This window comes from Candoia aspera, chromosome 8 (genome assembly GCF_035149785.1).
Source record: "Candoia aspera isolate rCanAsp1 chromosome 8, rCanAsp1.hap2, whole genome shotgun sequence".
NCBI lineage: Eukaryota > Metazoa > Chordata > Lepidosauria > Squamata > Boidae > Candoia > Candoia aspera.
Genome location: NC_086160.1, coordinates 22,791,909 through 22,818,240, shown reverse-complemented (window position 1 = coordinate 22,818,240; position 26,332 = coordinate 22,791,909). Strand labels below are relative to the sequence as shown.

Below are 26,332 nucleotides of genomic sequence, written 5' to 3'. Positions count from 1 at the left end.
CAGCCCTGCAGGCGGCTCGCTGTCGAAACCACGGCCGGCAGCAGAGCGAGTCAGAGGCTTCGGGATTGCACTAGAGGGAGCCCTTTTGTGAGAAGCAAAACCCGATCAGCACCAAGATGGACGTAACTGTCAACCAAGGGAAGAAAAGAAAGAAAGGCGGTCCTGCCCGCTGCTTTTACGCGACTGGTTCCGCCTTGCTCGCCCGGGCGCACGTGGCTCGGTTTCCAGCCGCGCTGTCATTCAGGCGCTTCCTCCTCCCCCTCCCCGCCTGCAAACCAAGCCAGTGGGGCCTCGGCTGGCTCCGAGGTGGGCCGGGAGGAGTTAGGCGCTCCGTGTAGTTTCAGCAGCGGAGGAAAGAGGCGGGAACGCTTCCTTCGCGGTTCCCGGGCATGAACCGCGCCGGCTTTTGCGCGTCCAGGGACTTGAGCCGGAGGTCGGGAAAGAGCGCCCTGAACGAGGGAACCGAGACCTTCCGAAGAGGGCCCCGGCGCGGGAGATGTGCTGCTTGCCGGCGGCTCCTGGAGCAGCATGTTCCCCGATACTGGCGCTAACACCTCCTCCGGCAGGTGCAGCGGGCAGCTGGAGCCCGCGGTCGGCTCCGGCGCTCCTGGAGCTCCAAGTCCCGGGGGCGGAGAAACCTGCAAAAAGAGTAGCAGCGTCCCAGCCGCGGCCGAAGGCGACGGCGAAGAGGACGAAGAAGAGGCGACGTTGGCGAGGGCTTCCGCCTTGCCGACCAGCTCCATGCTGGCCACCGGAGTGGGAATGCTGGGGCTGGCCGTCTCCCTCTTCCATCTAGGGCAGGGGCAGCAGCAGCCGGAGGAGGAGGAGACCGGCGGGCAGCTGTACGTGGCCTGGCTCCTGCTCCGGCTCGTCCTGTACCTGGTTTGCGCTGCCAGCGCCTTCTTGCTCGGCATCTTGGTGGCTATGGGGAGCCGAAGTCGCGGCCGCCCCCGACGCCCGCCGGATTTCCTCGCCGCTTGGAAGCGCCGTTACCTGGGAAGGGCGAGCTCTGCTCCCCTCTGGCGAGCTGCCGCGGTAAGAGATTGCCTTTCTCTGACCGTAGTTGCTGTTCCTTTTCCTCAGCTCTTCCCTCCTCTTTTTAACCTGGGGCTGGTGGGTTTTTTTTCCCCTTTGGAAACAGGGCTGAGTTTAAGCCGGAAAGCATCTAGGCTCAGCCCTCGTTCGGATCCTTGGACCTGAACTCCGTGGCCCGAAGTGCCTTGAATCTGAAACAAGTGAGTTTTCCTCACAATTGAGACATCCCATCTGCTACCTGTTCTCTGCGTTGGGGATTAGCCTCCTTCAGGTATTCTTGGTCTTTCAGTAAGTCACTGTTAGTTGAAACAGGTTAGAGCTCTATTGTACCTGGACAGAGGACAGGGAAAAATTGGAAGAGGGGGTGTATGAAAGTGCAAATGCTTAATTTCACTTTCCCTCTTCTCAGTTTCATTGCTGAACCCTTGAGGACCTATGCTGACACCTGTGTGATGATGGGGAAGTTGATGCAGTTTTTGGGGTGCAGTCCTTCAAAGTAGGTAGTCCTTGTTTAGTGACCAGAATTGAGACCAGCAACTAGGTTGTTAAGTGAAGCAATCACTTAGTGAAACTGCAACTGTGCTTACGATCTTACTTCAGCTTTCCTTTGCTTTATAGACCTGTGAAGGTTGTAAATGGGAGGACTAGTCGTAAAATTATTTTTTCATCAGTGTCTTAACTGCGAATGGTTGCTAAATGAGGCAGTTGCTAAAGGAGGACTACTGTAGGATTAACATGGGTCACTTCACTAGCATGGCCAGTGTGTTTGAGTACTGCTGGGTCATAAATAAAACACAAACACTGAAAAACCCACTGAAAATTTTTGAGTTTGCAATTCAAGAATTGTATACCTTTAACTTAAAGAGAGATTCTACGGGCCTGTGGCCTGTAAGTTACAGCTGACTTACAAACTTACAGGACTCTTTGCACTATTTTAGCTCTTTAGTCTGGAACTAGTGGTGTGAAAAGTAGCAGTGGAGTAAGATTTTACTTTGAGGGTCTTCTCTGGGGTTCATTGTTTCATTTGTAAATTAACTGCTTGGGCTCTTCCCCTGTTAGTGAGCTCTTCCATGATAGATTGTTCCTTCATAAATAGATATTGCTTCTCCATTAAAAAAAATGCTTTAGTAGATTGCTATTCTATTAAAAAAGAAACCAGACAATTCCTTATAAGTAGAAACCTGGATTATGGAAAGATTTATATATATATATATATACACACACACACACACACACACAGAGAAGTTTTTAATAAAAGGGCTTTTAAATAAAAAACCCACAGAGATTCATTCCATCCTGTGGCCTCCTATCTGCAGGATGAATTTGTGTAGCCCAAATAAAGATTTATATCAAATCATAGTAGCTGAACTGTAGAGAGCTAACTAAAGTATCACAAGTTCTGGAGGATTAGTGGGAATCGGTAGCTGGCTTGTTGTTGAATTAGTACCTTGACCAACAGCTTGTGGGCATGCTTTTTCAGAGCCCCTCCTTCTAGGTGGTGCATATGCTTCCATGGGCGCGTTGTGACCTAAAAATTCAAAACTTTTGGGGCAATAAAGTGCTCTTCCCTACCTTCTCTTAATTTTCATATTTATTTATCAAATAAGGTAAAGGTGCCTGATTCCATAACAACTCTGTGCAGCACAGAATATTGAAACAGAACAATTAAAAAAAAGTTTTTAAAAAAACCCAAGTCTCCACGAGAAGCAAAACAATCCAGACTAGCCCAAGGCCTGAGGGAAATAAGAGGTTGTAAGAGTTTGTTTGAATGAGGACAGGGTAGGGGTTATACGGGTGTTTGTGGGGATGCTATTCCGGAGGGCAGGTGCTGCCATAGATATTCAGGTTTTCTTGATTAAATGTACTTTGAGTTGTTATCTTAAGCTAGTATCTAAGCAGATGACTTACCATAAGATCATAGAGAGTCTGTCATAGGTTCAGCCCCTGCACTGTGCAGGAACAAGAGGACCCCAACAGGTTCTGAATTGAAGCAAGAAATGTAATTTATATACTGAGAAATAGGTTTAGAATGTGGGGTGGTCTTGTTCCAAAATGCAAGTAAGATTAACTGTTGAGAATAATGTTTTACGTAGTAAAATCAACTTGTTTTGGACACATGATATAGTTGGATTGCTTGACAACGTATTATCCCAATCATTGAAAAAAAGAGCCACTGCAGTATGGCAATTAGAGTGTTGGATTTTGATCAAGTAGACCTAGGTTCAGTTCCCATTCAGCCATGGAGTTCACTGGGTGATCCTGGCCAGTTTTCTTTCAATCTTTCCCACTGCTAGCAAGGTGGCTGTTGTGGGGATAATATGAAGGGAGACACTCCATATATATACTGCTCTGAGATTAAATTTTCCTCAATTTGAGATTGATTCTTGGTGACTTCATGGGCAACTGTGGAACTGGTTTTACGTTGCCTTTTTCTAGAATATTTTTCAACTTCCCAGACTAGCCTAGAGCTCTAGGATTCTCTAGCAGTCTCCAAGTACTAACCAGGTCCAAACCTACTTAGTTTTTCAAGTTCAACCCTTGTAAGTTAAATGCTGCTACTTCCTGTATGCCCTTCATCTCTGATCTTTTTGTTGTGGTTTTGATTGCATGTGGTACCCAGGATCAGAATAGTCATGGTTTTGTTGTATACCACAATGCAAGTACATTTTTATATAGAAATTACATCTGAAGGAGGGCTGTCAATCTGAAACTCAGAAATAAGCATTTGTTTGATAAATGTGCATTCAGATTCATCTGCAATTAAAATCTGAATTAGAAAAACATGTCTGTGTATATACATGCACGCACATATTGTATATTTTATACTACATTAATAGTATATACCTATATTAGATGAGTGTTATGAGTGCTACTGTGTTCATCAGTGAAGGATGTGCTGTATGTATTATGTGTGCCATGTATATATTATAGGTGTAGAATGTGGTAATTTTAACTACTGATAATAATCGTCGGTTAATATGACCTTGCTTTGCAGTTTGCTTTGTTCTGTGTCTCTAATGGCTGCTTCTTATGATATCAGACTTGTTGACCATAATTAGGGTCAGAAAAGTGGCCATATCTGTTAGATGTGATGTCTTTACTTGAATGTGATTACCTTTTTTATAAGAGGTAGAGGGTGATGTCTGCCAATAGTCCTGGGGAATGTGTTATTCTCAAAAATTAAAAACACACTGCTACTGAAACAGCCTTGTTGGAAACCAACATTTAAAAAACCCTCATAATGTGTCTGTACAGTACTCCAGTTGCTCATTGTGGAGCAATATTGCAGATAAGTCCATAGGAGCTACTAACTGCAAGATAGTTGCTAGTCCAGAGGTCTTGAGTAGCAGTAGTTCCTTGGCCATTCTGTTTTTTGTGAAAGAATATTGATAATACTGAACAGTTCTTACTGATCTGTATATTTACATGGCTAATTGGCCTTTAGTAATGGGAACTCTCATTCTTAAGTGAGATTTAGTGTGCCTTTTCTGATTATTGCTATCTTTGGATAATGACCCAACATTCCTTTTACCTTCTAGGTTTCAAGAATGAAGGTTTCTTGTCCTTTGTCTGTAGACACCATTCAGATAGGATGGGTGGGTAGTTCCTTGACTGTCTATAGATTTCTTACCTTGGGCTGACAATTCAACTTTGATAATAAAATTCTTCAGTTAAAAGAATTAATAGTTTTACACACTTCCCACTTTTTGAGTGTCCCCTTATAATTGTTGCTTTAGCTGCCTTCTTTACCAATAAATTTAGTATTCTGTTAGATCCACTTTTTCATAAAATAAAATAAAGTAAATAAAATAATCTGCTTATTCTTTTATGTGGTTGTCCATCTTTATCATGTTGTCAAGATTTTTTGGTGCATGTTGTGGCGGGGGGAACATTTAAAATGTTAGTTCATGAGTGACTTTGAAAATAAACTAGTCTTTTAAATCATTTTTCTATACTGTAGATCAGCCCTGAGCAACTTGTAGAGGGGAAAGGACCACACTGATAAATTAAAAATCCTCCTGGTGATGATGCTATCTGTTCAATCGTGTTCGGTTTTCGGCAATTCTATGGACCAGCTCTCTCCACATTTTCCAGTCTTGTACAGCTTCTTTTAGTTGTTTCATGCTCTGGCTGGTGTTAGCTTTGATGGTGTCTAGCCTCTGTGTTTTTTGGCGGCCTCGTTTGCTTTTACTGCTGACTATTCCGCGCTTAACTGCCTTTTCCAGTGAGTTTGATTGCATGACATGGCCGAAGTAAGTAGGGCCGAGTTTTGTGATTTTGCCCACCAGCGATACGTCTAGTTTTATACCTCCTAGTGAGCTGCAAGAGAATACCTGGTTCAGCAGTCAGCTGTTCTGTGTCTAGTGAAGCAGTGGCTGTGCTGGAGGAGGCGGTAGTGAGGCTTAGGGCACTTGGCAGCACATCTTTTGGGGCGGCAGCAGTCAATTTATTTTTAAAAAATGCTGGCAGGCGACACAAGCTGCTTGTGGGCTGTGTGTTGTGCAGGCCTGCTATAGATCAGTCTTTGGGCTAACAGTAAAAAAAATACCTTGGCTAGGGAAGTTATCTTAGCTACTTTGCTTCTGGTCCTTTTAGGAAGCTATGGCATCCAATGGGTCACAAATGCAATTTTTGATGAAGATTGCAAAGACATTGTAAAATTACATCAGTGATTTATAATTCCAAAACTAATACTAGTGACTAATTACTTGTTCATTTACTTATCTTATGTTCAGGATAACTTTTGAACATTGGGTACCAGCAACGTTGCTAATCTGTGTTTTACAATTAGAACAGATTTACTTACCTGAAATATTGGTCTTCAAAAACATTTATTAAAAATATGTAGGATATTGCAGGCTCTAGATTGTGGATTAGTGAGAAATATAGTTGCAGTTTAGATTTTGGATTTTTAAAAAAATCCTTATATAGTTTTTACTTTTCCTAGCTGTGTAATTCTGAACATTGTTGCATTACAGATGTACAATCATCAAACTTTTCCACTACTTAGTATTGAAGCTGTTGCCCAGTATTAATTTTGTGGTCAAGACCAGGATCCCATAAGTCCTGCAACAGGTTATACACATTCAGAGATGCTTTGGGCTTGTTTTTCTTGAACATCAACATGAGCTGCAAAATTATTTACTTTTGAATTGTGCAACTTTTCACAATTTTTCACAAAATTCACAATTTTCACAAAATCCTCACAATTTTCACACTATTCACATCTTGAATATCTTCACATGTTTTGCTAGCAGGGAAGGAGAACAACTGTATTTTCCTATTCTGAAAATAATAAAATTATTGATGTTATTCTCCACTGATTGACAGAGGATAAAGAATCTCCATTTAAAACGTTTGTGCATTCTGTTGGGGTTATGTAGGGAGGAGATTCTGAAGTTGAAGCCCACACAGCTCTCCCAAACTAACAGTAAATGTGTGTACCTTGAGGCTCTTCTTTTCACTCCTAAATGCATTCTCCCTTAAGCATGCTTGTGGAGATTCCACAGTTCTTTATGTGCCCCAGGGATATTTTGCAAGTTATAGATGTTAATACAGGTACGGATGTAGAGAACACCCCTGTATCCTATGTTTTTCAGTTATGAAAGAATGATCTTTGCCTTTTCAGTTTAGATGCAGTAGTATACTTCATTTGCAAATGTTGCTTTAAGTGTATATTATTACATTATTTTATTTACAATTGCTTATATTGAATGTAAGCCCATTTGAAAGGACAGATATCACAAAAGGTAGAATATAAATAACTGAAATAAATATTTTTTAACTGAGTGAGTTTTAAAAAGCAGAATTCAGAGATGGCAGAATGGCCATCTCGGGGTTTTTGACATTAGCTTGGAAGGAAATTTCTTAATTATGATGCCTTGTACTTAATAATTAGTACAGTATATTGGACTTAGCGCAGTTTGTGCTGGATGCATTAGTTAATTCTTGTTCTATGCAGTATTCATCCATGTCTGTTGTGTGTACATTTTTTCTGGCTTTTAGAACCTCTTATCTGGAAATGTACACGAACCAGTCCAGTCAAGGAGAGTGGTGATTTCTCATAACATGGACAAAGCCCTGAAAGAAGGTAAGTCTCTCCTAAGGTCCTTTTGGACCAGAAACCAGTTACTGTATTTGAGAAGTTACTATAGACTAATGGATTTTTTAAAAAAAATATAAACATGCAAAATTCTTCCTGTTGCTGCTTGTTCTACAAGGAACGGGAGAGAACTGGATCGTCAACACTTACGTTATCATACAGTAGGTATGGTATGAGAAGCAGTGGAGCAGTTTGTTGGTAGTTGGAGAAGGTACAAATATTCTTGATCAGTAGGGTGATATCATTCATACCCAAATTATACTTTCATATTTCTAAGATTTTTAAGATTATATGCATAAATTTAGATATTTCATAGTCCTTCCAAATGTGAATATATGGGTTTTAAAGGAAAAGTAATGCCTCTGATGTTATAAGTTCCCAACTGATAGCAGTACTGATGTGCTAGAAGTTCTGATGTGTTCCTTATAGAATCACAGGGTTGGAAGAGAGCTTGGTGGTCTTCTGTTCCAAATCCCTGCTTAGAATCTGTTCTTTCACTTCAGTTGGTGGGAAGTTGCTGTGAGAAAAGGATGCGTTGCTGCTGTTCATGAAATGGAAGCCTGCACTGAGTACTCATCAGAGCATTTTAAGCAATGCACCAAATGAATGCTTGACTATTGGAGGAGTCCATCCAATTGAAAATTCACCACCAAATGCAGGTTTTCTATGGTGAAAACTGTGTTGATGTGACGACTTTGTGTCACTGAGTGAAAAAATGTAAAGATGGTGAACCAGGAAGAGTTGATTTGTGTGCTCAAGAATGAAGTGAACAACTGTGACAACAATCAATTGCTGTTAAGCTTGGCATTTCACAGGAACATATTGATTACATTATTGATATTCTTCAGTATTGGAATATTTGTACAAGATGGGTTCCTCATATGCTGATGGAAGAGATAAAAGCTTCAGTTGAAATATGCCAGCATTTGTTGTCACACTGTAACAATCAAATTGAGGAATTTCTTCCCAGAATCATAATAGCTGATGAAATATGGTTGCATTGTGAGACCCAGAAATGAAGCATCAGTTTCATCACAAAGCTTCATCTGCGGGGTGGGATGGGGGAATTAAAAACACAGGCTTCAGTAGGAAAACTCATGGATATCATTTTTGGGGATGCAGATATCGTTATTCTCAAACTTGGTACTATTATCAGCTCAGAGCAACACATCACAATGCTCAAAACTTTTGAACAACAATCAGAATTTGAAAGCACAGGAAGGAAATTTTGCTGCAACATGACAGTGCTACGTTTCACACTTCATGGGACACTCAAGAGGCAATGAAGAATTTGGATCTCAGTGTCTTAACCCCATATAATTCAGACTTGGTGCTGTGTAATTTCTACCTCTTTGCAAAATAGAATGAATGGTGGTGATTATGTGGAAAAGGAAATACAAGTAACAAAAGTGTTCATTTCAGGATCATTTTCCTATTTCATTTATTAAAATATCCCCATTTAAGCTAAAGTTATGGAGCTGGAGGCATTTCTTTTCATTCAGCCCTTGTAAATTATTTTCTTCCATATATAGACATTGGTTTAGTCAATAATAATTGCTGTCTGAACTTAAAGTACATAATGGAGATGCTATTTCTAATTACATTGTTGTGAAGTTATTTAAATTTCTTTTTCAAATGAATAATAAAATCAATATTGGAATAGAAGACGCACTGTCTTTAAAGTGGAATAGTGTAAAAGCTTTATTTGAGGTCATATTTCATGCAGTTCTTATACATAGAAACAAGAATTACAACAATTAAGGTTAAAGAATTGTTACATGTGAATATAGCCATCTCTGTTCCCTTTTAAGCTATGCTGTATTTTGTGAAGTACAGAAAGAATAAATAGTAAGCACACTAAATTTTAAGTATCAGATAAGAGAACAGGAAATATACTGTGGCTAAAATCATTTTCCACCACCATTCATTATAGCTCCCCTAACCCCTTTGTTTTTGCAAACCATTGCTGCATCTTTAGGCCCATATGCTGCTTCATATATTGCTGTTTGTTCTTCAAACCTTACATTTGTTCTTTTGGAGAATTTCATTAATTCCATCTAACCATAGTTTTCTTGTTTGCCCCATTCTTCTAGACCCATTCACTCTTTCTTCCTATGTTTATATTGCAATTCAGTTCTCATTCATTCTATATATATGATCAAACCATCTCAATACACTTCTTTCACACTGGTCATTCAGTTCACATTCACTCAAGCACCTCTCATTCTGTCTGATGCTATCTCTTCGTTCTTTACCACACACACTTCTTAAACCAGCCATTTTCACTGTACTTAATTTACTTTCATGGTTTTCCTGGCATAGCCAAATCTCACGTCCATATAACAAATTGCTCTTAAGGTGGTCATTTTTGCTTCTTTCACACACACATTCCTTCCTTGCAGCAGACCGGTGTTTCTCTGCATAATGTAATGGACTGTGAGAAGAACCTTGAGGAAGATGAGGAAGAGCCACAGCCAGGGCAACAATCAGATAAGAGGAATGGAAATTGAGAAAGCATCTCAGCCTGGACCCTCCCTAGTTCGCTTTAGGATAAAGGCAGGGAGGAGAGAGGCACATTCAGAGTTGCAAGATTCTGTTCCTGTAACCCTATAATAAAAGTAGTTTTAGTATGCGTGACTTTGGTGTTTAAGTCTGGTCTACGTCAAAGGGGTGACGTGCATCTTAACATTTCTCCATCCACTTCTCCAACTTTAGTAAATTCATCTACTTGCTTTAGTTTTTCACCTTCTATATATGACTTGAAGTTGTTTGCTCCTTCTTCCATGTCAAACACAACTGTCATAGTCTTTGGTACATTAATTTTGTTGCCTCTTATTGTCTAGCTAAAGTTCTCCATAAAACCTTTGGGTCCTCACCCTGTATCATTGACATACAAAAATATACACACTGTAACCTGACAAACACATCTCTAATGTCGTTATGGATATATAGATGTTTTTGTAAACATTTTAAACATCTCATATCCTTACCTTTCTCCTTGCTCAGCATTGAACCATTCACTAAGTGTCACATGTATTCTCAACATCTTTTACTGTACTTCCATTATATATGGTTGAAACTTCTGTTTACCAGATTTCAGTACAGTGGACGTGAGTCTGAATTTCTGCTCCAATTTGCATAATAGCTTATTTATGCAAAGAATGGAAACTGCATCATTTGCATCAATTCGTGTTATTGAATAATGAAATGATGAAGCAACTGGGGATTTGTTACCAGATTTCTGTCCAGATCTGTCTCACTCTGGGGAATATAATTTGGCATAAATTGGATATGCAAAGGCCCCTCCAGTATTCTTAAAATGCATATTATACCTCCATCAGTTGGAACGTTGGTTTACAAGTTAGAGAAAAAGAGTATCTGGGGTGGATACTTGTGCCAAATTTGAGAGATACTGGACAATGTGCTGGACAGTCCCACTCACGTATCAGACTGAAGCCAAGTGAAGGGCAACTGTTTATCAGAATAGTTCTCTCTGTGTTTTCTTATTTATTGTATTGATTTCTATTATATGATTCCAAACAACAAAGCTGGTAATTCTGTATCGCTTAAGTCAGTTCCTCTGACCAAAAAGAGATTTGCTCCCAGGCAGTTCATTTTAGCCCTGCCTTCTAATTAAGAGTTAAATCTATCTTGTGGGGTCCACTGTCCATGATCAGAAAACTACTTCACAGTGTCATAACAAGGTAATAATAGTCATTGCAGATTCCACCAAGACCTATTTTAGTCTGCAATTTCTTTTCTTGCAGTAGCTAATCAGATGCTTCTGGAGTGATTATAGGCAGGAACTGGAGACATATCTTCTTCCCCATGATTGTCCCCCTGCAATGATTTGCAGGCCCAAATAGAGATAACACTGAGTTTTAAGACTAATAGCCCTTGATAGACTGTCATCTGTGAATTTATCCAGTCCTCTTTTAAAGCTATCCAAGTTAGTGGCTATCACCTCATCTTGCAGTAATGTATTCCTGGGTTAATTGTATACAAATAAATTTTATCTGTTCTTAATCTCCTTCCGGTCAGCTTCATTGAATGACCCCTGATCCTAGGATTGTGAAAGGAGAAAAAATAGTTGATTTGTGAATACAGTAAAGAATAAGTCAAGTTATATGACCTATAGATTCAGTATCCTTATACAGATACAACAGAGCATGAGGAATCAAGAGGAGATTTTAATGCAGGAAGGCAACTTTAATGTAGTAGGCATTACCTAAACCTTGGTGGGATGAAACTCATGAGTGAAATGCAAGAATTGAAGAGTGTAACTTGTTCAGAAAAACAGGACCAGACAACTCTTAGCAATGACCTACAGTAGATAGATTTTCTTCTATGAGAATAATTATCACTGGTGCATTATTATTTTAAAATGTTAAATATATTGATTTCACATTGATCATTTAGAAGAGTACATGAATATTTGGTATTGTTCATTAGGAACCTTCATGAATATTGAACTCTAGGGAGGGGAGAATCACTTGTAGGATCTTGGCAGTGGTGTAGCCACTCTTTATAAAACAGAAACTTTCAGGCATTAGGGTAAGGTGGAAGGAAAGAGTGACCAGCGTAGAAGAGCCTTGTTGCTAGGGTGCTACTATAGAAGTAAGGAGTTGCAATAGATAGAAAAGCACAGTTATACATTATTTGAATCATCAAATGGTTGTAGGCTATGGTAACCACAATCCACAGTGCGATAGATGAGGTGAAATGTTACATAATATCAAATATTACAGGAACAGGTATAGACATCACCTGAGCTTTACGTTAAATATGCAACACTACAGAAGGTGGCACCAGACTAAGGACAAATAAACATGGCTGACTGAAGGTACGCACTGATCATTTTTGATGACTGTTTTCCAGAATAAAACTTGATTTTCCTTATGATGCTGCATTTTTGACAGATTTACTTTGTTTCAACAATTAGTTATGACTTTTTTTAACATGGGATTATAAGTCCCTTGGAGTTTCTGTTCAGATAACTGGCTGACCAAATCCACTTATAGGCTTTCCATGTTGACTTCTAGTAATTTTTCTCAGGATTGTGTTTCTTGTGTTGTAAGATTGCCATACTTATTTTGGAAAGGGAAAAAATGTAAACTTTAAAGATGAAAATGGTCAGACTTTTCAGACATAGTTTATACCTGATTTGGGGGAAGCAGGGAAGCATTGAATATGGATTCATCTTGATATTTTTCTTTCTTTTAGTGTTTGACTACATCTACCGAGATTACTTTTTGTCTTGGTATGGAAACCTCAGCAGAGATGAAGGACAGCTGTATCATCTACTGTCTGAAGACTTCTGGGAGGCTGCCAAGCAGCTGCGGCACAGGCTCAGTCACATTGATATAGTTAAAGTCATTTGTAATGATGTAGTGAAAGCTGTGCTCAACCATTTCTGTGATCTCAAAGCAGCCAATTCCAGGTAATAACTCATCTCATAAACACACACATGTATGTTTTCTACATCATGCTTTAGTTATGTTTAATTCTACATCATGCTTTAGTTATGTTTTCTGCTTGTGTCTGAACTGTATTGAGATGGCAAAAGCAGCTTTAAGGTGGCACACAGGGAAGTGTCAGTGGTGACTGGTGGTCTTGGCAAGGGTGCTGCAAGCCAGGTCCAAAATATTGAATACTCAGTATTGTCCCCTTTTCAGGAGAGATGGGCGGTGATAGAAATTTTAAAAATAAATAAATTGTGCTGCTCCCTTACAGCTGGTCTGCTCAAGAATAGTGTCATCCCAGATAGACATATTTTCCTTACAGTATGCTGTAAACTCCTGTTCTCGATGCTGCTTGGTATTATGTGCTGAAATGATCTTGCATAATTCTAATTTTACCAGGATTCAAATCCTGGATTTCTCTAAGGCCAGAGATGTGACTGGACTCATTTATAGGATTTTATAAATTTCAAGAATATATAAAATATCTCTATCATTTTTCCAATTATAGTTCTTCTGTTTGATAACTCAGAAATTTTTGCTCTTGATTAAAGTTGGGCAGATAAGCATTAATGGCAAAAGTTAATATTTGTAAAGATTATTTTTTTAACCAATAACCATGTTCACTGGGAATTATGAGATTTGAAGTCCAATACACCTATATGGCCCAGGCTAAGGAAGGATGCATTAAGGTGTTTTCAGACACGGGTGGCTGTCTCATTCCCTCTGTTCTCGCAAAGAGATTAAAATCTTCAGATGTCAGTTTCCAGGGTTATTTATATGAACTCTTGCGATGACATTTTCTGTCGTAATTTTAGAGGTCCCCTTTGATTCTGCTGAGCATTGCAGCAGATGGTTGGTTGGAATAGTTGAAAGGATTGCTATTGCTGAAAAGGTGCCTGATATGTCTCTCTCTTCTACTCAGGGACATTGTCTACTTTTTCCTTTAAGCAGTTTACTGAAAAGTGGGTTTGCATGTTGTTTGCACCTTATGTGGCAAGAGGTTGCATAGTAGAAGGTGCAATTATCCCAAACCTGAAGTCTATTTCTGTGGTTCCACCCATGTAGTAGAATGACTATATTCCACTGGCTGACAGTTCCTGCAGTCAAGTTACTTCTGATGTCTTGCTTGAACCTTCTTCCTTGTAGTTTTAAGCCATTGATTCTGGTTGTAACCTCTGGGGCAATGGAGTATAATGCTATTTCCTCTTCTGTGTGACCACCCTCAGATATTTTGGTATCATGTCTCCCCTTTATAATTTTTTGTAGGTTAAACATACCTGGATCCTTTAACAATTCCTCATAATGTTTGGTTTCCCTTCATCATCATAGTAGCTGTCCTCTGAACTTGCTTCAATTTGTCACTATCCTTTTTGAATGGTGGTGCCTGGACTGGACACAGTACTGCAGATGGGATCTGATCCAGGCAGAATGGAGTGGAGCAATTACTTCCTGTGATCTGGACTCCATGCTCCTGTTAATGCACCTCAAGATAACGTTTGCCTTTTTCACCAGAATGACTTGCTGGGATTTTGCAGAGCATGGGTCTCTGTTCAGAACTTAGATGAAAAAGCTTGGGATTCTCTTCATCTTCACTCCCTGCTCTTACTGGCTATTTAATATGGCTTAATCATTGAGTAGCTGTCATGAATTAGTACGATTTAATGATGAAAATTAAAAAACTTATGAAAATTAGATTCAAATCTTCCAGTGGCTTTGAAGCTTGATGGATACTTGTAGGCCACTGTGTGTTGTTTTCAACTTGTTGTATTTATACCACTCTTTGATAAGAGTTTTCCAGGCAATGAACGTAGTGAAAAAATTAATAAAGCCAATTAATTGGTTCTTGTCTGTGATGCTGCTTTTTAATCCAACAGCAAAATTATAGGAGCAGAAAATAAAGTGACTTTTAGTCCTGAAATAACAGCAAAGTTGGCAGCAGGGTTTATTTTGGTATAGCCTGTTTAGTAAGGTAGTTCTGGCAGAAAAGTGGAAGCATTACTGATTAGTGATGCTAACCTAATGTGATATATGCTCTTAGACATTTTGATAAGCATACTCATCTTGCATCATTGAGTCTACCTGATTTAAAAGGCAAGGCTAGTGTTGTCATCTGTATAACCCTACAGTGCCATAGCCAGAACCATGGTTCATTTGTTGTTCTAAGTAAAAGCTTAATTGAGACTGCTCTAAAAGCTGCTGCTTGTGTTATGTTCATGCACTGTGGGGATTGTTTATCTACTCCTTCTCTGCCTAAAATCCTACTGAGGTGATACAGGTAAATACATTACTTTCTTCTGAGGAAGTCAGCATTTCTTCTGCAGTTTAAATAGCACTTGTGCAATTGTTCTTAAATTAAATCTTAACACAGACTTCTACAAAAGAGATGTGCATGATGCTGCTTTGTTTCCAGAAAACTAATATATTTTATGCCCCACCCCACTCCCATTTTTTTCTGGTATTGATAGTAATTCAAGATAGGAATTTATTCTAGTTACATGTTCAGTTTGGTGTAGTGGTTAAGGCACCAGGCTAGAAACCAGGAGACTGTGAGTTGTAATCCCCCCTTAGGCATGAAAGCCGGCTGGGTGACCTTGGGCCAGTCACTCTCTCAGTCCAACTCACCTCTCAGGGTGGTTGTTGTGGGGAAAATAGGAAGAGGAAGGAGTATTAGGTATGTTCGCCGCCTTGAGTTATTTATAAAAGTAATAAAGGCAAGATAGAAAATCTAAAAAAAAACTCTATGGTTTGACCAGTCTTACGTCTTCTGAGAAATTATTTGCAAGTTGCTTATTTGCCATTGATATTCTTACAGCTTAAAAAAAAACCTGTATTGGACAAACCAAATCCACGTGAGAATTAGATTGAAGAATGGTTGAAGTACTGCTTGTACTGTACCCTTTTCCTCCCTTTAATAGCTTTTCCAGGACAGATTTTAATGCATGTGGTGGATGTGGGAAACTTGAGAGATTTTTATCTGTAAATAGCAATCTTAATGCCTGTCAAAACATTCTAAATATAGGTAAAATATTGGTCTTCTTTCCTAGGCTACCTTTCTTAGCAAACTTAACAAACAGAGCATCTGTTTTTTTGCACATTCTTTATGGTTGCTTGCTTAAAATAGATCTTACTTCATTTCATAAATTCCTAATCAAACATTTTTTAGTTTTGCCATTTTTTCAACTTAGATATCTGAGTTATGCAGATATAGAGATGAACTTGTGTTGTCTTAATAGAAAAGCCATGGGAAATTTTTTAGATTTATTGCTGTGGAAACTACTGTATATTTCAGCCTGTTAGGGATCACCATTGATCTATCATGATGATGAAGCATCAGGATGCCTTCAAAGACCCATCTTGGTTTAAGGATGGAATTAAACAGGTAAAAGGCTTAAATACAAGCATGCTTACATTCCCTTGGGGAAAAAAAGTAGTTCTTGTGTTCCTGGACCAGTTACTAATCTTTTCTTTTTAAAATCATGCTGCTTGCTCACCAGATCCTTGGTCTAGCAAAATAATTATATACTTGTCTCAAATCCCTTTTCCCTTGTAGAAAATAGGCAAAGGTGTCAAAATGAATCCCTATTCATTCCCTCAAATCTCTGTCCTGCCTTCCAGGCAAGTTCCAATGGACTAAGGTGGTGAGTGAATGTGTTACGTCACACTCTCAATTAATACAGTATATTAGATAATAGATGTACAGAGTGTCACTAACCAACATGATATCCATGATCTGCTGCTTGCTTTTCCTTGGACTGTCTGATAGACACAGATTTCGAAGCGAATATTTGTAGCTCAGGGTTGAACTGTGGAGCCCTTGGTGCTCTCTGAGCCTTGTTTTTTTCTTGCAGACGTTTCATTGCAAAGCACTGAAGATGTTGCCTAGTCTGGCAGTGAAACGTCTGCAAGAAAACAACAAGGCTCAGAGAGCACCAAGGACTCCACAGACACAGATTTCTGGCGGTTCACTTGCTTCTCTTTCTCTTGGACCCTTTGATGGCCAAGTGGGCTGGAATGGGCTCAGAACCTCCTCAATGTACTCTTCTCCCACTGGCTCTTTATTAAGTGTCATGATCGCCGTTGCGATGTTTGCGACATCGCAATGGCTCGCATGACAAAGCGCGGAGGCTTGTCAATGACTGGAGAGGGGCGGGCGATAAACCGGACAAAGAAGGTAATGGGTTTGGGAGATCTACAAGCTCTCATCGTCCGGTAATTGACCACTGACACCATTGTCAAGGAAATGATCAGGGCGAGGTTCGGAAGGGCACGTCCGGGCTTTTGAGGAATATCGAAGTCTAATCGCCTGGTAATGGACCATTACTTCACAGGAAGACAAACGGGGCGATGCCCGGGGTGAATGGGGCTGGACGACCTCTCACCTATCAAGTCTTGATGGCCTGTCACTCCGGGGAACTCGGGCACACCTGGGGAGTGTGGGGGTGGAGCGCTGTTTGGCGCGAGACTATTTAATTCAACTTTTGGCGCGCTTCCCTCACAGCTTTCTACTGGTGTGCATTCTATTCTAAATAAAAGCCAGAGCTTAAACTTGCTTTAGAGTCTGAGTCTTGTATTTAGTCTTAGGCATTCCTTACAATTAAGTCAGGCAAAGGAATAACAAAGTAAGTCTGATGCTCCACAGTTCTGTTTGGCTTGATTGAAGTAATTATGGCTTGAACAAGCCACAGAAACCTGATTTGTTTGAACTAGAGGTGAAAACTTCAATCTTTTCATATGCTGAGAAAGGCAGAATTATGTGAATATGGTTTATATACCTTCGAGTTCTAAGTCTTAGTTTTATGACTGCACAAAAATAAGTGTATGAATTTGGAAGATGAACAATAAAGCAATACTCATGCAATGTAATTTGATTTGTTCTTTCTGTACTACAAATGTACATCTTGGTTCCCAGGGACACTCAGTATTTGTTTCTTGAAAATGATGCATAATGAAGATGAGTCAGCGCTCTGAAATACTTTACTGCTCTGTCTTTTGGTATTAAGCACTGTAGAAAGGTTTTCCATTACTTTTTAACACAAGCCAGTCCAATGTATGTTTGTATACTTGCCCTCTGCATGCAAAATTACATTGGAAATATTATATTGCTTGGTGGGAAATGGCAGCCTTGGTCTGGACATTTGTTAAATGGATCTCACACTGATAATACAGTTTCTTCTGCAGATTGATGGCTTTTTTTAAACCAAGTGATGAACTGAAGTGAAAATCATCCACTATGTCCATAAAACTAGAAATGTTACTTAATAGATTTTGTATTAAAATGCCATAAAATATACTTTGAAACTACTGAAAAAAATAAGTTGTGATTTTCTTGTAAGAAATGGATGTAAGAAAGAGTTTTTTTACCAGAAAGGAAATAAAATAATGTGATGATAGTGCCTTCTTCAATTAGTCCATTTATTGTCATCTGAACAGATGGCCATTGATTTAGCAGATTCCTGGGAGTATATTAAAATCTAAAGCCATACAAAACAAGATCATCGTGAAAATGAAGACAGTATGAATAGAAAGGGCTATAAAGTGCTAATTGGTCAGTGGTAGCAAGGAACAAGTTGAATCTGGGCACTTCTTGAAAATAATGTACTACAATCACACTATGATACTCAGCTTTGAAAGAATCTCCCTCCCCCAAACCCTCCCCCCACTCATATTAATTGTTAAAGGAACAAAATAGAAATCTAATTTAATAATAATAATAATAATAGACTGTGGAAAAAATATGTTAGCACCTCACGATTGATCGTTATTTTCTCAGGTTTAGCAGATTGCTAAGTATACAGAAACCAAAAAATAACACACATGCACATACAGTATGAAACTGTATACAGTTATATATTAATCAAAATTTAAATGAGATAATGTAACTATCGTGATTATATGAAACTACCTTCTACAGAAATGGATAATCTATTAACTATACTTGTGGGCTGTTCTTCTGTTAAATCTGATATTTTTTCTATCAAAGTAGAATGGTCAGTCTGTCCTCCCATCTTCTTGACTATGCTGCTTTTTAAAACATAGTTCCTTCTTATTATATTTTATTCTTTAATCACAGCAAAAGTAAGGATTTTTAAAAGATTTGACTGTCCAACTTAAATACATTGTTTATATATTCTTACTGTTTAAAATGACTTGTAAATCCCCTCTTTCAACTTTTTCCATTTGTCAGTGTTGAATGTCTTAATACTTCAATCTTTTTTTGCACTGCAGGGAAGATTTGACATAAAATTGTTTTTCTTTCTTCTGAAAAAAACAGAACTAAACCCACTGACAATTTTGTGATAATTTTATTTGAAAATAACTTGGATGTTTACTGGTTCCCTAAGTAGATGCGGCATGTAGAGTTGAGTGCCTTTTCTGTGGTTCTTCTCTGATTATACTTTGGATTTGGGAGGTACAACTACGTGATGTGGAAACATCTCTTAAGCTTATCCAAGAAGTTGGGAGGCAGGATAGTCCATTTCCTCTGGCCATGCCACTCTTAAACTCCCATCCTTTCCTTTCACTTATCTCTGTGGTAGTGGAGAACCCTGGTTATGTGAGGAGAAGTACACAGAGTCTTCCTCCCCCTTCTTTTCCTTTGTGGCCTTTCACTTTACTAAAGGGATGACAAAGCATGGGACTTCGTTGGAGTAATTCCAAGGCCCTGTGTACCTCTCCTCCCAGAAAGAACAGTGAAGGGATAGACAAGGAAAATATTTCCGTACTTTTTCTTCCTTCATACATCTCTTTTGGAAATGTATTTGGAAGCTGAAGGTGGAGCTCATGGCAGATAGGCCCTCTAGCCGCATGAGTAAAGTTGTTTGCTCAGGGGTATTATTGTATCATCTTGAATATGTTAGCCGTTGAATGCCTAAAAGGAAAACAACAAAATAAAACAAAACCTTAACATGCCTAGAGATACTGTAACTCTTACCAGCCGCAGCCAGTAAGATAAAATTATTTACAGGGCTGTGATACTCTCCTGGCTAACAGACTTTTTCTGCTATCAACGTATCATAACCAAGCCATGCCTTGAACGTAGGAAAGTTTTTAAGATATGTAATAATTTAAGAGAGGGGTTTAATAGTAAATGTCTAACTATGATTAAATCCGCATAAACAAAAGCTTTGAATAAATTTATAAATACCACTGAAGTTTCTGAGTTGCACTAAATATAGTGCAAGAAAATTGGAAACTTCAGCTCTTTTTTTTTTTTTATTAAAAACAGTATGGTGATACCTCTGAAGTTATTTTAATTGTGCTTTTTAAAATAAGCCGTTTCAGTAAGCCGCGTTTTAAATTTGGCTTTTTAAAATAAATAGCCTAACCTCAATCAGCCCAGATTTGGATTTTACAAGAAACTGCAGTTAGCTTGAAACAAACACAAGATTTTGTGTTTTCCTGATGATGGCTAGAACTAGTTTAGAGTCAAGGATTATATTGGAGAAATGTACAGTTATACCATATGCTATTGTGAAATTTTATTCAACAAAAGGAATGCTTTTCACATATTTTTCTGTGATTTGGTAGTTGTAAACAATGGTGATTGGAGTCTGATTGCAGTCATACTATCCCATTTATAGATTGGAAGAACAACCACGACCATTTTTACTGCACCCATGTTTGAGGAGCTCTGAAGAAGAAGCCAGATTCCTGCAAGCATGCTCTCAAATTCTGGTCTACTGTCTTCTGCCCTCAAAGGATGCTCAGTCTTTAAGCTTGAGAATAGTCCTAGCAGAGATACTTGCAGCAAAAGGTGAGAGATAAATATAAGTGGAGAAGATAGTCTCAGTTCATCCTATATTCTTTGTACTGCTGTATGTTTGTTTATCTTGTTTGGGTTAGTGTACAAACTGAGCAGTTGTATAAAATAGTGGATGGCATTAATTGGTGGCCTAGCCAATTTGAAATTTGTCCTTAGCTATTTTTCTTCTAAATCTTTAATTGACTGATTTAAAGCTTAGAGCACCCCTAATGTTATGGGGTGATGTTTACAAGGATAGGTTAGCAATATTATAATAAATTGACTTCCAAATGTCTGTGATCACAATTTTTAAGTGTTGTGAACTCTTTTTTTTTTCTGTTTAAATAAAGGCTATTAAGGCTGCAGTCCAGTTCTTACTTCTAGGGAACAATCATCATGGAATACAATTTTTTTTTTCTGAGTATGGATGGATAGAAATGGGTTGTATGTTTATTAAAAATGCTGGACTGATCCTACCTAATGCACATTTTTCCTCTTGTTTTGTTTTTGTTAATTTTAGTACTGAAACCAATGGTAGAACTATTGAGTGATCCAGATTACATCAACCACATGTTGCTTGTGCAGATGGAGTACAGAGAACAGCTGCTTGAGCATCACAAGAGAGCCTATACCTATGCTCCTTCTTATGAAGAGTTCATCAAGCTTATTAACTGTAACTCAGATATTGAGTTCCTCAAACAATTAAGGTATCTCAGTGCTTGTTCCCAGGGAACATAACCAAAACTTTTAACAGAAGTGGACTAAATGTGTCAAAGTCAAATATTTCAGTATTTATGGCCCAAATGTTATAATAGCCAGGCCTGATAGCTTGACTATATATGGTTTGCATCCCTGCACCCGAGAACTTAAAACAGCTCATTCTGCTTTCCTGACCACAGAACAGCAGGCCAAGCTCCAAGAATTTTTATCTTGCTGAACATTCCTGTTGCTTCCTTGAGCCACAGAAGATAATATTATAGTTTCTGCTATAACTGAGGAGAATGTGGGCTTTACTTGAGCACCAAAAGTCTTGTGTATCGTAGATCAGGCCACTTTCAGGTTTCAGTTCTAATTTTCAGGACTTCAACATTTATCTCCTATAGTGTATTAAAGTTGCTGTTTCAGGACAATTTTCACTTAATTCATAAACTGAACAATGTTTCTTTGATCAGGCAGTTCAGCTGCACTTTGCATATAACTGATAGATTTTTCACTGTAAAGTGAAATGTAGGGGAGAAAGCACTCCTGGGTTCATTCAGCCTTGAAATGAAGAAGAACATTGGTCATCCTGGTTGGAACTGCTGGTGGATGTAGCTCAGCAACATCTGGAATGCTGCTGGTTTTCCATCTTTGCCCCATTTCACTCTTCCAGTGATGTTCCAGGCAGAATACTTTTTAGAGGCACAAGGCAGCTGAACAGAAAAAGAGCAGCCATAACCTTGGCAGTTCTCATCTCTGAAGTTGAACTCCAGCACAGATTTTATTTTTCTCTAAACAACACTTATGCACATGCGCATTAGCCAGCTGTTTCATAGACACCAGCACCAGTTGTGGTTACATTGTTTAACAACATAAAAACTGGCAAAAAGCCCATTACCCACTGTTCTTCTTGATGTTTAAAATACACTGACAAATGTTTTTTGGGCTTTGATAGTTCTCTAAATTATGCCAGTATTCTGGTTATGGGGTTTAATTTTCTTGTATACTCAGTTTTCCTTATCTACCCTGTTTCAGCCTTTCTGTTTTTCTCAACCAGACTCCTGAACTAGACTGGATCTCTAAATTATTTTCAAGGTTCTACTCCACCCACTTCCTGGTTCCTCTGTTTAGATAGGTTAGGTTATGTTTTACAGTTTATACTATAAAAAGATAGTCTTTGATCATTGACAGTTGGCATCGTAGTAGTCTCCCTTTTTTCTGAACAAATGATCTCTAACTCTGGAGAAACATCACTTTCAAAAAGGCAGATGGTGAGCTGTCATTCCAAGTATACACTGTAGGGTTGGCTCAGCTGTTTATTCTCCCAGAATACAATTTTCAAACATCTTAGCAATATTCTGATAAAATAATTACTTTGTTTTTTTAAAAAAAACGTTAGCCTTTGTTTTAGATTATTCCAAGTAATATCATACCCTCTTGCATAGTCAGTTTGTGTTTGTATGAATAGCTTAATGGCCCTCCATTTAACAACTTCAGATGCAATGGATAAATTTTAGTCCAGACACCCCCACAAAACAATGTATGTCTGTTAAATTGAAGTTTTATGGTGTTTCTGGGAAGATGGGAGAACAGGCTGATGGAAAGTTTGGCATTGGAGAGATTGGAGGTAGATGAGGCAGTGAGATGTGTCATGCTATGAAGTTGGCACTAATGAGAGGATTGGTGGGAGGGCACTGTCTTTAGCCTGCATTTGCAATGCAGTGGAGCGCTTTAGGCTTGGATTTTGGAGGTTGCACAAGTCCTTCCTACTCCCTTAGAACTGCTATATTCCTCCCAGCCATTGCTGTAGCAATTGAGCCAGGTGGTAGACAGGGTGGTGGCCCTGGAGTTGAGCCCAGCAGACTTGAAGGAACCAGAATGTATGTGGAAATCTGAACATTATTGTCAATGAAGATTCTCAGTCATCCAGGTGGAATTGTCTGTAGGTTGAGTCATGGCAACTGGATTTCTTTCTTTTTGGTTGAAATGTTTCGCTGCTTGTCCAAGCAGCTTCTTCAGTCTGGGCAAAGGTTGGTAAGGGGACCCTCCATGGCACAATTAACAAGCCATTCAGGTGTAGGGACAATGCAGCCACCCTGGAAGACATATATGGGGTCCCCTTACCAACCTTTGCCCAGACTGAAGAAGCTGCTTGGACAAGCAGCGAAACATTTCAATCAAAAAGAAAGAAATCTAGTTGCCATGACTCAACCTACAGACATTATTACTCTAATTGAGTTTCATGCAACTTATTTAGGTCTAGCTTACACAGAGAAACTGGGCACATTAGTATGTGTTTTAAAACTATCAGAATAAGATATTGGCATAGCTAATACATTTCTGTGGTGGTTGAGCTGAAAATACTTATGGATGACTTGTGAAATCATTTGCACGAGCAAGAAGACTGCACCAAATCTTCTTTAAAAAGTGAAGTCTGGTAGCACTTTCAAGACTAACCAACTTTATTAGGGCATACACTTTTGTGAGCATCAACTCAACATCAGATGCATAAAGTGGGTTTATCTATAGTACATCTTAGTAGTTTTCAGTTTTGATGGCATACGTGTGTATGAGAGAGAGAGAGACTGTGCCAAGTAGTAAGCAACATCTGTTTTCTATATATCTTTCAAAGCTTGTTACAAAAAAAATTGATACTTTCTAAGGGGCAACTGCAGTATATTAGTTTAAGAAACAATATCTTGTTAAGGAATTCATTAGAGCAAGGCCCAAATTTCCTATCCTCGATATTGCATGAAACCAACATCTGTGAAGTAAGAAGGTTCCTCAGTCTTACTCCTTGAAAGGCCCTTGTTTTCATTATTTCTGGAAAATGTAGCACTGAGTTTACAGATGAATATGACAGAAACCTGACCTTTTCTTCTTTTTGAAATTAGGTATCAGATTGTGGTGGAAATAGTACAAGCAACCACTATCAGCAGCGTCCCCCAGTTGAAACGTCAGAAGGGTAAGTTATTTCTTCAGGACATGTTTAAACCTATTGCTAAATTGTGCTTATGACCATTTGTGCAGAATTAGAGAATACAGCGATTGACCAGGTGTTTATTATAATAAATCATCTGGTTCATTTGTAGCTGTAAAATTCTATATGATATGGATTTCACAAAGTATCCAGTTCTATAGGAATTAGAGAACTATAACAAAAAAAATTTTGAGTCTAAGGATTTCTGGAATGCTTTCCTCAAAATAACAAAACATACTGCATGCAAGTGACTTTTCAAACCACTGAGGCTTTCAAAAGCATTTTATTGATACGTTGTGGGGAATCACCACTTCAATTGTTTTTTTTTTTTAAGTCAGATCCCTGTAATTTATTACTAGCTTTTTCTGCAAGCCTCCATGGGGGTTTTTTGGATCCTAACCAAGGTTGAAAATGTATTCTTCTATTTCCTAATCAGTTCAGCTGAGTGATAAAGTGGCCATCACTCATATACATGGTAGTGCTAATTCAAAAGCAGTTCAATTGTCATTGTTTGTTTAAAAGTGGATCTTTATATTATTAAATCAACATTAGGAAACATTAGTTCTAGGGATTTGAAATTGTTAGGGTGCAGTGAGACATAGGGTAGAGGAAAGGCTCTGTAAGTTAGCTAATTAGTAATAATGAAAAAGGCAAGGAAAAACCAATTGAGAATTACATGAGTCACTAATGCTTTGCTCTGAGACTACAGTTGCCCATTTATAATAATCTCTTCTTATCAACCTCAAAGAGAGGTAATTTTTGTGCATTTTAAAATCCTTAGAATGCTGAGTCCTGCCTTGTGTGATAACTGCATCTGTAGTTGTTAATTGCAATTAGGTGTGTACTGTATGCTCTGGAACATCCTTCCTGTTGAGGAACACAGGGGGCCAAATTTATCTTCATTTGGATACCAGGCAAACATATTTTTATTCTCCTCTTTCAGTCAGTGATTTTTAAACATCTTGCAGTTGAGGAACATTTTCTTTCAGGCTGCTGCTTTATTATTTTCATGTCATATACAGTATTTTAATTGTTTTAGAATTTTCTGATTTTAGTCTGTTGTAAGATGCTCTTCAAAACCAGATTTTCTTAAGGCAGCATATGTGTTTTTTAAAATAAAGCATAAATAAAATAAAAATACTTTGCATATAGTGTATGAAGCTGTGTGTCTTTCTAATGAATTTTGTTTTTGTACTTGTTTAGGTGCCTATGTTAGTAAAATGAACTGTGATTCTATATCTTTTAATCATTTTTTTAATAGGAGCCAAAATGCCCATTTTGTATTGTTGTCTAGTTAATTAATAATACTGTGATGATTGTTGATATTGCAGTATGAGGAGTATTTTGAAGTGTGTATATTCGGTGATTTCTGTGGTGGTTTTGAGAAAGCAGAGAAACCTTGGTTATGACATTCTCTTGGTAAACAGAATTATTCACTGTAACACACAAGAGTTAATAATATATAGCATTAGATGCATTGTAAATTTTGAAATGAAATACTTTCTAAATGTTTTATTGATTTGATTGTAGTTTCTTTGATTGTTGTCAGCTGTCCAAAATCATTGAAAATTGGGCAGCATATACTGTAAGTTTAATTATTACTATTACTACTACTAATAATAATAATGTGTAACCATGTGTGCTTTGGTATCAGATTTTGAAAAGATTCAGGCATTTTACATGAGAGTTAGTGCAGTTAAGTGAAGCACTTTCATTATAAAAACAATGAAGGATAATTAAAATAATGCCTGTCTTAGACTTTCAATTTCTGCAACAGCAAAGAAACCATTTTCATGTGCCACCCCAGTACACGTAGTCCTCACTTAACAGCCACAATAGGGACCGGAAAATTAATCATTAAGCAGTGCAGTCGTTAAGCAAGGCATCATGTGACCACACCCGATTTACAACTTTTTTGCAGCGGAGAATCATGTCATTAAGTAAACCATGCAGTCGTTAAGTGAATCATGCAGCTCCCCATTGATTCTGCTTGTTGGAAGCCGGCTGGGAAGATCACTAATGGCAGTTGTGTGACCCTGGGACACTGCAACCGTACATGCTGGTTGCCAAGCGCTTGGATTTTGATTATGTGACTGTGGGGACACTGCAACGGCCACAAGTGTAAGGGCTGGTCATAAATAGCTTTTCCCACCACTATCGTAACTTTGAACGGTTGCTAAACGAATGGTCATTAAGTGAGGACTACCTGTCATGAGCACTGATGGTGAGCAGGAGGGGGCCCCTATCCAGGGAGGAAAATGCATGCATAGTAGTGAGAATTTGAGCTGTCATTCAAAGAGACACAGAACAGA

At 38.6% G+C, this 26,332-nt stretch overlaps 1 protein-coding gene across 2 annotated transcripts in view; it reads left to right on the top strand.

Moving 5' to 3' along the window:
- Positions 1–261: 261 nt before the first annotated feature.
- SNX25 (sorting nexin 25) overlaps positions 262–26,332 on the top strand; it is a 65,495-nt gene continuing 39,424 nt past the window's right edge. For both annotated transcript variants that reach the window (XM_063309737.1, XM_063309736.1), the window contains exons 1-6: positions 262–1,035; positions 7,042–7,126; positions 12,362–12,578; positions 20,181–20,353; positions 20,862–21,048; positions 23,935–24,005. In XM_063309737.1, the coding sequence (XP_063165807.1) occupies positions 529–1,035; positions 7,042–7,126; positions 12,362–12,578; positions 20,181–20,353; positions 20,862–21,048; positions 23,935–24,005 (1,240 nt within the window). In that variant the 5' untranslated portion in view covers positions 262–528. The remainder of the gene's footprint in view (positions 1,036–7,041; positions 7,127–12,361; positions 12,579–20,180; positions 20,354–20,861; positions 21,049–23,934; positions 24,006–26,332) is intronic.